The 12,691-nt window shown below is 40.5% G+C and overlaps 1 protein-coding gene across 2 annotated transcripts in view; it reads left to right on the top strand.

The window, feature by feature from the left end:
* Positions 1-1,975: 1,975 nt before the first annotated feature.
* Positions 1,976-12,691, top strand: part of TEX10 (testis expressed 10) — a 61,894-nt gene continuing 51,178 nt past the window's right edge. For both annotated transcript variants that reach the window (XM_072852892.1, XM_072852891.1), the window contains exons 1-4: positions 1,976-2,047; positions 2,539-2,673; positions 5,528-5,716; positions 6,538-7,244. In XM_072852892.1, coding sequence (XP_072708993.1) covers positions 5,537-5,716; positions 6,538-7,244 — 887 coding nt within the window. In that variant the 5' untranslated portion in view covers positions 1,976-2,047; positions 2,539-2,673; positions 5,528-5,536. The remainder of the gene's footprint in view (positions 2,048-2,538; positions 2,674-5,527; positions 5,717-6,537; positions 7,245-12,691) is intronic.

The raw sequence follows: 12,691 nt of genomic DNA, 5'->3' as shown, positions 1-12,691 counted from the left end.
TCCTAGTGGAAATAAAGTTAAAATTAAGTTGAAATTACTTGGTTTTGAGTATTTTTTTTTTCCTTGGGTGCAGGAGGAGCATGCTGAAAATGGAAAGACCTCTGAATCTATAGCATGCTAATATAAAATGGTTTGAATGGCTTCTGAAGGGTGCTGCTGCACTTCTCAAAGACAGCTGAGAAAACTGAACTGCACAAGAATCATAAGGTGCATGGAGATTCTGGAAATGTTTTTTGAGAGAATGTCTAACACAGTCTATGGAGTTGTACAATTATCTTCCCCTGAAGTTTTTTTTTCTGGTGCAAACAGAGGATGCAAAAGAATTACATTATTTTGTTCTTGTATCTGCCTGTGTTTTGTGATGGTTAGTATATTCTTATACTAACAGAAAACCGTATGTTTGTTTCAAAACAGTTTTTAAGGATAATGTTTTACTTGTGCCAGAATTTTAAAGTAAAAAAAAAAAAAAAGGCATTCTCTTTCCTAATGATGCTTAAACAATGTTGCTGACTGTATTTAATATGATACGTTTTAATTGTTTCTCACAGTAACAGCAAGGCAGACATCTGGGGTAACTGGAGAATTAATAGAATTAAAACTTAAGCAATAGCAAGAAAAGTTAAACCAAGAGAGAATCAATTTTTCTTTTAGCTTTACCTTAGTCTTACTCATTTTACTCCGAGACCGGAGAGCTTTGGGTAAATGATCTCTAACAAAAAAATGCAGAACTTGTACTCCTCTTAGAAGGCAGAAAGTGGCAAGGAGAAGGGTTTTCGCAGGTGACTTGCTAGGAAATGAGAAGTTTTGAATGTGCAACAGAAGACTTCCGGTCTGGTGTAAATTGTGATGTCTGTTCTAGAGAGGTAAGGACACGTCCTCCTCTTGGTGTCCTTCCTGTGTCTTCTAGGGTTGTGCTCTGTCCTGCTGGCTTAGGCATTCATTACCCCTTTTGAAGCGGCAAGCCCCGTCTGGTGAATTTGATCTAGGTATCGGTGTACAAAATTACATAGCGTGCCTGGTGGTCTGATACTGCACGTGAAACCTGAGAAGTTAACGGTGACTCTGCATTGCCGTCCCTGAAACTCTCTCTTCTAAATGTTTTCCCAGTCTATGAACACAAACCTTGGTATTTATTATTATTAATGCATTCTTGTTGGAGGAAATGAGATACAAATCAAGAGCTAAAGTAGCTGGGCTCGAAGGAAGCATGGAAGCGATCCTATTACTACAAGTAAGAAGTCTGAGCCAAGACGTCTCTGATTCCAGTAATTCAAATGATGTAATGCCTCGTGCGATGGGATGCTGACATCTTAAAAAATGCTGTTGAGCTTTTAGCAGTCATCCATGTTGGTTCAAATCAAAGCAGTGTAGCGAAATTACTTCAGTGACCTGATGGAGACGTTCTCTGGGCTAATGCATTAAGGCAAGACCCCCTGACGCAGCCCGAGGAGGCCGGGTGAGAACGGGAGGTTACTTTAGAGCTCCTTGAAGCCCTTGCTGCAAAAGCATCTCCTTCTGCCTGGACACTTTCTCAGGCTGCGAAGGGGAAAGCATGCCTCTGAGCATCTTACGAAGCTGGTGTAAGAAAAAAAGTCACGAAGCTGTCGCGGCCCACCTGTTCACCAGCACCCTGCTCTACCGTATATATATAAAGACGGAAGATCATCTGCCTTCCCTTGTTTAAGGGATTGCTTTGCCAGCAAGGACCCTCGGAGGGGAAAGCCTCCTGTCACCCGGCCCCGGCACACCACTCAAGTGCACCGCTTCGGGGGGACGAAAGCGCTCGCCTCTTGCAGCTGCGAGCTCCCCGGCTCGCACCCCCGACCTCCCGGGCCGCCGCCGCCGCCGCTCCCGGGCCGCCCCGGCCTGGGCGGGCGGCGGAGCTCGCCGCCGCTGCAGGGGGCGCCAGCGCCCCGGCCCCGGCGGAGCGGGCAGGAAGCGCGCTCCTTCCCGCGGGGGGCGCTCGCTGGTTGCAGCCGCTCACGTGGGCGGCCGTTTCCGGGCAGGTTGTCGGGGGCGGAAGGGGGCTCGCGCTGCCGCGTGGTTGGTGAGTGGCCGGCGCGGCGCGCGCGGGGCTCGGCGGCGCCGTTGCCGCGCGGGAGGAGGAGGCGGCCGGCGCGGCTCTGCCCGCGGGCGCGGCCGGGGGCCGCCGGGCTCGCCCTGCCCGCCCTGCCCTGCGCTAACGGCCGCCTTTTGTGTGACCCACCCCCTTCCCGCACGCTCCTGCGCAGGGCGGCGGGAAAGCGTGAGCACAGCCGCGGGCGTGCCGGTCCCGGGAAAGCGGCGGCCTCGGCTCCCCCGGCCGCGGGCGGCGCCCGCCACCCTTGCCCCACCTCCCCTGGGGTTGTGTGCCGCCGCTCGCGCGGCGGCTTCCCTCAGCCGCTGCTCCCGCGTCGCCTCGCCTCGCCCGCCGCTGGTGGAGCCCCAGCTCTTCCCCGGCGCGGCTGCGGGGGCTCCCGGGAGCCGAACTCGCGGCCTCCCCGCCGGGAGCCCTGGCACCGGGCGGGTACTAACGCGCCTTATTTAAACGCTTCGTAGAGCGAGTGGAGCGGAGCGGAGCGGCTCTTCGGGAAGAAGCTGGAAGATGTCCCGGGACGGTGAGGAAGGTTGCTTAACGGCCTAGACCTGCGGGAGGAGCCGCCGCCTTCGCTTCAGCAGCGCCTTGGCTTTGGGGTATGGCGTTCGCGGCGCGGTGGGGTCGTGGGTTTTGGGGTTTTGTGGTGACCGGGGATATGCTCTCCAGCGCGGGAGCCCCAGAAAGTTAATTGCGAGTAAGTATTGCCCTTTGGTGGGAGAGAGCTCGCCCAGGTGGAAGTCTTTATCAGATGAGAGGAGTTAGGGCATGTACCCTGTCTTCTGGTTTCTCAGGATTTTCCTGATGGCTTGAGCTTGGAAATATGCTGGTGGCAAGATTCCCTCAGGATACTGCCTCAAAACTGCAAGGCAGTAACTTACAGGTGAAACAGTCGCTTCTTTTGGTTCCACTCTGTTTCCCTAAGCCTGATGCAAGGATGGCTGAGTGATCCTTGAAGTAGCTTCTGAAAAGTGCTGCATGCAGCTTTATGTTAAGGGAAGTTAGTATTGATTTGAGGTTATTTTAATGTTTTGGATTGTACAACTGTATTCGTGCAGAAGCTACTAGGTGCACTTAGCTCAGTCCTCTTGGAGGAGGGCCAATTGAAAATATGGTTGAAGTCAAAAGGCAAACAGTTGTTTCAGCAAGAAGTTTCATTAAAATATTTGCATAACTTCATAAGCTGTATACAGTTTTGCTTAATGTCTTACTACGTAGACACTGTGGTGTTTTCATGGCTTTGGTTCTGTAACCGTTTTATCTCTGATTTAGTGTGGTACACATGAATTGGAAGTGGATATGTTTAGATTTCCAATAAACTATTTCCAAAATATGCAGTGCAAGATAAACTGTGCTGCTTTGTGTTAGTAGGAGAAAGTATATTTTATAAGCCTTCTCCTTCAAAATAACTTAATTGACTTTGTTCAGGTGTGTGCGTACCTGTATTGTGGATTTTTTAATGGTAATCGGAAGCCAAATGTTTTATCTCGTAGAGTGAGGCTTCCTAAATATCTCCATTAAAGCAAGCTTTGCAAGTGGAAATAGTATTCGTGTCAAAAGCTTCTAGCTATTTCTCTATGTTTTGCAATCAAGTAGTAAAAATCTTGTTGTAATTATTTTCTAAAAGATGCATATGGTAAAAATCAAAAGCTTCTAAAACCATTGTTATACTTGGACACTAAAGGACCTTTTTATTTCAGCACCAAACCCCAAGCTTTTTTAAAGCCTTTTCAGTTAATAGGTTGCTTATGCTAAATTTACACTTCAGTTGAAGTGGTCTTGCAGATAGCTGTTTTAAGCTAGCATGGGAAAAGCAGAAACTAAGTTGTAGTCAAATGTTCGTATAATCAGTTGTTTAAATTGTTTTAAAAGAATAGAAAAAGACAATTGGATTTAGAACGTTCCTTAATGATTATCCTGATTATGTGTATATGAAATACTGTAATACAGCACAAATTTACTGTTTGAAGTCCATTGGGAAAATTAGCTGTAGAATTTCATTTTCTAGAGTGAATGATGATCATATCCACCATAAAAGAATCATTGTTTGGATATTTTATTTAGAAATTTCTGGGTTTAGTCAGCTATATTGGTTTTTTTGTCTTTTTTTAGTTAGTTTGGTCTTTAGAATTTGAACACTGTGTTCGCAATTTTTTTGTATAGTTCAGATATTAAGAATGTACAAAACCTAGTTAACCAAAGAGTAGCTTGAAAGGGAGAAGAAACAAAAAGTTTGTGTACCTGACAGCATGGACTTTATGTTGTGTACAGTGAGATCTGGAAGTATTCCAATTTCCAGCTCTATACATTACCTGTTATCATCAGAAAGTTGTGAGATGTTAAACCTCAATGTCATAATGGCTTTGCGCTTGTCTCCCCCTTCCCCCTTTTAAATTGTAAGTAATTTCTACAACCACTTCTAGGAGTCATCAGACCATGGATTCATGGTCTTAATTAACAGAAATCTAGGCACAATTTGTATGTGATGTTGAGCGTTGTCACATCAGCTTCTGGAGTTCTGTTATGAATGAATTTAGAAGTATGGAGATCGAGGGAAGGAAGATAAAATAAAGGAACCCATGGTGTAGTGTTTGTTGGTTTTGGGTTTTTTTGGGGGGTGGGTGGGTTTTTTTAATTCGGTAGAATTAAGAGTGCTTTTATCAGTACAGATATATCAAAGCCAAAAGGTCATTCAGAAACTGAACTGTGGGTTTTAGTTTGTTTTGGTTATTGTGTGTCTATTCTAGTATGTCTGTATGACTTTACTTCTAAGTGTAGCTACTCATGCTACCTTATTTCTTATGCCTTATTAAATCTGGCTTAATTTTTCAGTCTCTTTACTTTATGTGAGCCCATTTAACCTCGTTTTTTCCCCTCATTTTTTCTAGTTATCAGTTTTAAATGCACAGACTGGACTCTTCAGTGTGTAGTGGACGTTTTCTTAGATTCTTGTATGCTGCTGTTATCAGTGAAGGCCTGATGAAACCCATGATTTTACCTGTGCATACTGTATGCTATTAATGATTGAGTTGGTAAACAATGTACAAACTAAATGAAACAGTTCACTGAGCTCTTCTGACTTGACAAGGGTCAAGTATGTAAAATTGCTTTATTGGCAGGAACTTTTAAAAACAAAACAAAACCAACAACTTCATCTGATAAAGCAGTGGAAGATGCAGATACTTAAGTGATCTTTTTCAATAAAGTAGTTTTCAGAGCAAAGGCAACCAAAGGAGCAGCAGGATGTTTTCTGAACACTAGAAGAACAGCTGTACCGTATCAGTCTGCATGTCTCTTTAGCCTAGCTTCTTGTCTCAGGAGCGGACACTAGTTTATGCATAGGAAAAAGCATAAAAACAGTAGCCTTCGTTAAGAGATTGCTGCTCTTTGGTGGAAAAAATATTTGTTTGTAGTGTATTTAATCAAATTAAAATTCTGAATATCTTTTTGCAGAGAATCAGAATGACTAAAAAAAGGAAACATCAAGAAGATTTCCAGAAAGTGAAATTAAAAGTTGGGAAAAAAAAGCCTAAACTAGAGAATGCAACTGATACTACCTTCAAAACAAAGGCCATACAAATTCCTGAGCAGCTTAAAGAAGATGGAGTGCTTCCTACACAGAATAGAAAACTTAACATAAAGGTATACTGTGACATTATATTCTGAAATGATGGAAAATTACTTGTCACTTATCTAGGTTTACTATGTTTACTAGAGTTTAGGGGAAAAAAGATTTATTAAAAAAAACAAACAACAAACCACAACTTAAAAAGACCCAGCAGAATATCTGAATACTGTCTCTCTGACCTTGACGATAAGCTGACCCATGAATTTAATAAATTGCTGGACCAACGTATAACCCAAGGGAAAGGTTTTCAGCAGTGCAAAAACCAAAGTTGCACACTGATTTTAAGTATCTAGAATTAACATTTGGTTTTTGAAAGTCTTGGATCATAACTTAAGGACAGGGTTTTAAAAAGTAGACTTCCTGAAATGATGTTTTCAAAAAATTTTGTATTTCTTTGGGTGGTGGTTCTGCTTTCCTTCCTTTGCGTCATCTTCTATCTCTTGCAGCTCTCTCCTTAAACTGAAGAAAGCTGTTGAGACTGAGATGTCATAGTTCTACTTTTGAGAACAAGTGTGAGAGGACTTATTTTTGGTCATCCCTCTGTTAAGTCAGTAGGGTTGTGCATAAACTTAAGAATGAGGATTATCTAATTACCTGAAGGACAAGTCATGGTATCTTGTTTTTCCTGTCATTGAATTTTGATGATTTGTTCATTGTTATGCTTTAAACTAATATATTTGTTCTGAACTTATTATGCTGCTAGGAACAGCAGTACATCATGCGAATAGATTCTGTATTTTTGAGTGTTTAAGAAAAATGTGCTAGAAGTAGGTGGGGAAGTTTAAAGAGCTTAAAGTAATAATGATGGCAAGTATATATGTTTCTTTCCTTTTAGGATCTGCTTTCACAGATGCATCACTATAGTCCTGGGGTTAAGCATAACGCGCTTCTTGGGCTCAAAGATCTCCTGTCTCAGTATCCGTTTGTAATTGATGCACACCTTTCAAATATAATAAGTGAGGTGGCAGCTGTGTTTACAGACAAAGATTCTGGTGTCAGAGGAGCAGCTGTTCACCTGCTGCAATTCTTGGCTTCAAAAATAAGAGCGGAACAGATTGCTCCATTTTTTCCTTTGGTAAGTGCCCATCTCTCCAGTGCCATGACTCATATCAGTGAGGGGATTCAGGAAGATTCATTGAAAGTCTTGGACGTTTTATTGGAATCGTACCCAGCTCTTCTCACAGACCGCAGCAGTATATTGTTGAAGAATTTTGTAGAGCTTATTTCTCACCAGCAACTGTCAAAAAGACTGAAAAGCAGAGAGAAACTTTCCTGGATGCTCTCTGTTAACCCAAATCGCAGAGTAACTTCTCAGCAGTGGAGGTTGAATGTACTTACCAGGCTCAAGAAGTTTCTCCAAGCAGTGGTAGATGGATCCAGTGAAATAGAGGATGAAGGGCTTCAAGAACAAAAGGATAGCCCTCATTCTGTGAGGAACCCAATATGTATAAGTTGGAAGGCCCATGCGAATAATCAGCAACATATACAACTGTTTGAAAATGGTGGCTTACGACCAAAGATCAACTCATCATTTAGACTGAGGTGAGAAAACATTAACTAATTTGGGAATTAATGTCAACTGTATGATTACAGTGTTAAACCGTGGTTTGTTGCTGTTGAAGACAACTATTTAATTTTTATTGTGGGATTGTCCCTTAGCTGTATTTTAGGGCATTTAGTGTAATGTGCAGTTTTACTGCAGTGGCTTGAAAATATGGGAGTACTCAGCAGGTAACCATGCTATGCATATAGCATGAACTTTCCCATTATCAAATAAAAGCTTTATTTTATGCTATTCATAATAATTTCAGAAGACCAACTCTAGTGGGTTTTTTTGGAATGCGAACTGATAACTACAGGTTGTTGCAGGAGATCAAATAGACCTGGGGGCAAGCAGGCAAATTTCTTTAAATTAAACATAAGCTTTTCTTATACTGTGATAATTTTGTGCTTTTACCTTCAAGAGTCTATGATAAGTTTAGGAGTTTATTTTCTTTGAATATAGCTCCTTTTAAAAAGGACGGCATGATGTGTCTGGCTGTATGAAGTTCTGCTGAGTTTCCGATTCTAGATACTTTTAATCAATTTACTGGTTTATATCTTCACTATGGATAAAAGATGTCTTGTCTGAGACAAGATGAATATGGAAGAAAGCGTAGTGTGCTTGGTCACAGAAAGGTTTGTGTGTTTTTTACTAGTACTCTGAATAGATGTGAGCTGAAGTTAAGGGAGAAATAACTAACCATCTTTATTTATCTTCCTGCTTTCTGATTCACCCACTCCTCAAACTAGAGGGGAACCTCCCACCCCACTTTATGGTACCTTTTAAACATTGGCATCCTCATGTATATGCATTACTACAGATACTACATACCTGCTGGTAGGAGACCTGGAATGACGACTTGAAAAACGGAAACTGTTTAGCCGTTACACAGCACTTCTAATCCATAGATATCCAGGTGGTTTGAAGAGAAACCACAATCCTTGTTTTGCTGCTGGGGGAGACTGAATAAGGGATATAAAGCAGTTATACCAAATTCATCTAGGAGGTCAGTGGCAGAAAAAGGTATAAAGCCCACTGCCTAATCCATTGCTATGTCTGTCTCGTATCTTTGAATGAATGAAGTGCAGAAGAAGAGGTGTTCTCTTTTAATACCACAGGTATTGGCCTGAATTAGCAGGTGTTTTCCACCTCTGCTGTGGAGACACACAAATGACCATTCCGTTCCCACTCTCCTAGGCTTCCTCCGGTAGATAGCGTATTACGTGTGGTAGGTATAGGAAATTTATATTGAGCTAAGTAAGATGTGCAGCTTATTCTCATAAAAGTGGTTGTTAATATAGCGTAAGAGTTCAGTCATGACTAACAGTATCTGCTGCAGGTAAAACTTTAGTTGGAAACTAGACTGGTGAAGCCCACTTGAGGCAGGGAGAAGGGTTCAGTGCTGAGCACAAAACAGTCCTATGGACTTCATCTCTGCAGTCAGAAGCATACAGTTGTGGACCACCATATATCAGAGGATTCTTGTATTGTGCACTGAATGATATGCAGTGTGTGATATACCATGCCCTGTAATAGCTGAAGATGCATTATATCCAAGGTCTAGGAAAATAAACTTTACATCTAGTGTCACCTGAATTGGATTCCGCTTTTCTGAGGAGATAGATTTTGGTGAAACATCGTGATCCACTGCGGTTATAAATACTTTCAAAAAGGTGTTTGCAAGCATGAGGAGGAGCCAGAAGAATAGAAGGAAACATTGTTGCTAGAATCCAAGGCGAGATTGGCAAAGCAAGCTGATGGCAGCAGAACAGAAGAATGGAAAGAGAAGGGGCATCTGTGAGAAGGTACGAAAATGTTCTCATTTTATTGCATTTGTGCATATTTTTGGTATATTCATTTTGCACAAAGGGCCATTACAATTTGTTTTACTGGTGAAATTCTAAGAGTGGAAGTTACTGTGGTGGCTTTTGTATTTACCACTGAAATATTTTCTAGTAGTCTGAAGATGTTTAATTCTGTCTCTTCCAATCCCAATTGTGGCCTTTTACAGGCATTCCCAGGCCTCTGCTGTGGCCATTACTGCAAGGACAGAAACTACTTCTAATAAGAGGTGCAAAACATTTGTAATGCTCCTTGAGTACTTCCAAAATCTCAGTGTGTGTGTTTTTGTTTAAAGAAGTGAATGCACAAATAGTCAAGTCCTAACTATAGGTAATGAGTTGACCAAACCATAAGTAACTAATTGTGGTGTGTATGTATTGATGGCCTCATCACTAATACTGCAAGTAAGTTTCAACTTTGTTCCTTAAAAAGTGGGCTTCCAAACACCACTAATAGAACACTAAATTTTTAAAGTTCCTGTATCTTTTTAATCTTGCAAATTCATCAGGTAGGGATGGCACCTCATTGATAACCTAGTGATTACGGAAAGGGATTTTCAGAATCAGTTTGCAGTATTAATATTTAGTAAAAAGTGTAGATTCTGAGCTTGGAATGCTGGATGGTTCAGCAGTGCAAATCATAAGACTTTATTGTTTTCTGTTGTGTGCTAGGTCTTCCTACTGTGTGTGAATTAAAGATTACAGTGAATTAGGAGATTATTAGAATACATCTTCTGCCTTATGTGCTGACTGCTGCTTTTTGCATCAAACTCATTTCAGATGTGGAGAAATGGAAAGCCTTCACAACTTAAATGTGGTGATACCAAGGTATATGATCTTTTTTTGGACTGGAAGTGATGCTGAAGAGAAATGGTAGAGCTTCTGTTTCTGCTGAGAAAGGACAAAATGAAGCTGCAGAGAAAAGTGAAGAAGATTTGAGAGACCGAAATGGAAGACAAAGCATACTGAATGAATATGTATATGGTGCGACCTGTGCATCAGTTAGAAATGGAAAATACAGTTCACTTCGTGTACTGAGTGTTTCTTTGCTGCAGTTGGCAGCGCACACAAAAAAGGAGGACAGTAACCTGGCTTAGACTGTGAGCCATAAAAATGTATTAACTTCCAATGACTTTTCCTATTTTAAGCAGCAGAAAGTTGTTTCCTTATTTTCTGTTTCTTCTACACTTCCTTGACTTCCCTTTGATGAATTTTTGTTGTCCTCTTACTGTCAAATGGCAGATATGCTACACAGTTTTCTTTTGTTTGGTCCTGCTTTATAAAAATACTGGCATTTTAAAGAAAAACGACAGCTTAAGGGCTATACAAATACCTTGCAGCTACCCTCAATAGTATTTCATACTGGTATGATGATAATATGTTTGTAGCGTTTGTTACCATTAAAGAATAGTGGTAACAGATATGGGACAAAAAGATTAACACTTCAACTGACATCAGACCCTCCCAGTTCCAGTGAACCTCTATTGCTAAGGGTATTGCACTAATCAAATGCATACTGGACAGATTATAGTAATACTGTGTCATCATCTGTTATGGGCAATCTGATTTTATTTACCCCATTTGTTGTTAACCTTGAATATTTGGAGGAGTCTTATCTTGAGAGATGGGGGCTGCTTTTGCAGGGGTGCGTGAAAGCTATATTAAGTATTCTTGCCCAAATGCTTTCGGCAGCTGGGTGGAGTATCCCTTTTGGCATGGATTCTTCTTTCTTTTTCCATCCCTTGTTTCAGAAAAGTACTGAAATAGTTGGGTGGGTGTGTTATATACTTTTGTAGGGAATCTTCAGGTGTGTGTTGCCAACTTCTCAGGTTTCATGCACTGTTCACTGTTTAATGGAGAGATTTTTTGGTGTGTGTTCCAGAAATAGATTGCTTGAATTCCAGAGCTCTGCTGTAATATCAGGTATTATTTTCAGAGAAGTGATTGAAGACTACTACTTCAGAACTATTTCAGCCGATTACTGACATTTCAGAATCTCAGCTGAGTGTGTAGTCCTGTCATGGCATAGCATTTACAGGACAACCTAACTTTTTCAGTGAGGTTATGGTCTTGGTATCAACTGGCTTGTCCAGTGATGCTTTAGAATTCATTGTGGTTATAACTGGAAGATGGGATTTGTCTGCTGTGTCTTTAGATGACTGAGAGTTAAATGTCTAAGTTGGAACCATTCACGCTAAACTCTTTATAGGCTGAAAGAAACCGGTGTCTTTACTGCAGTGTCTGTGGCATAGAAGGGATACAGAGCAACAAAAAAGGGACAAATAAGCCAAATTACATTGACTGCATACATTGGTTGCTGCAGTTAATGATAAGCTTTTTAAAATTTTAAGATGTCTGGTAGTTGTAGTAGGTACTAAAGAATAAAACTAATATTTTTTCCTTATGACCAGTTATGTTTCCGTTTGTCCATTTTATTTTGTACTGGAGATCTAAATTCTCTCTCCCATCTTGCCTTCATTGAAAAAGAGCCTGCATTTGTCTTACACTTTATCTTTATTCCTTTGCAGGTGTCTTCTCTGTGCTCCTTTTACAGTTTGTTAATACTTGGGTTTGTTTTGGTTTAGTAATTTTCTTGAGATACCAGTTTCAACCAGAGAGAAATGACAGAATAAAATTTTTTATTATGTGCATATTATAGATGATTGCAACAGCATGAGAAATGTAGCTTCATAGAAGGATATAACTAATTGGATAATGTGGAAATGACAGGATGACCAGGAAAAACTGCTTTACCTCTTAAATCCAATATGAAATTAAAATTTGTAAACAGAATTTCCGACCTATCTGTGAAAAGAAAGCAAATAGTTTTTCAGATCCTATTTTGGGTGTATATGTAAAGAAAAATCACTTGGAGAGCATCACTGCAACGGAAAGGATTTTAACAGGAGGTTCAGTGTACCAATTTTATGTGTATTAGGAAGTTAGAATTATGATGGGAATTTTGTGCTGTGACTTAGAAAACAAAATCATCATGGAAAACAATATCAGAAATCATGAGTTGAAATTATTGTTGCTTTTTTCTTTTTTTTTTTTTTTTTTTAAGGGCTCTTGTTATTTGGAAACCCTTTCAGAAGCTTCTGTATTGTTTAAAATTAGCAGGGGTTATTCAGGGGTTTCTTTCTTTAAGGAACCTTCTTTTTGAAATGGGTGCAAGTTGCCTGAATTTATCCGGGAGCAGGACTTGGTCATTTGTGCTGATAATCCCTTTTGAAACACAAACAAAGTGTGTTGTAAGGGCGAGGGGAAAAAGTACTTGATTTTCTTGCTTTCTGGGAGAGGTTCTTTTAATTTCAACTACATCTCTTCATTTTTTGATAATTTTTGTTTAACTTAATTATCAGATAATTTTAATAATTTTCCAACTAGTTGCTCTCCAGAGCATTATAGTTAAACTTCAGGTGGGAACCGAAGTTATATTTTTGCAGAATTTTTTTTTTGCTATTAATATGAACAACCATTATATTCGTTATAGCTGGAGATGGTTTTAACTGTAATAAACCTTATGCATTTGACAATGCTTTGTAGTCAGTTTCATTATTTTGCTTCAAGGAGCTTAAAATGTAAAGCTTTTTTATTTTGTTGTG

This window comes from Ciconia boyciana, chromosome 2 (assembly GCF_034638445.1).
Source record: "Ciconia boyciana chromosome 2, ASM3463844v1, whole genome shotgun sequence".
In the NCBI taxonomy this organism is placed as follows: domain Eukaryota; kingdom Metazoa; phylum Chordata; class Aves; order Ciconiiformes; family Ciconiidae; genus Ciconia; species Ciconia boyciana.
This window is presented reverse-complemented; position numbering and strand designations above follow the sequence as displayed.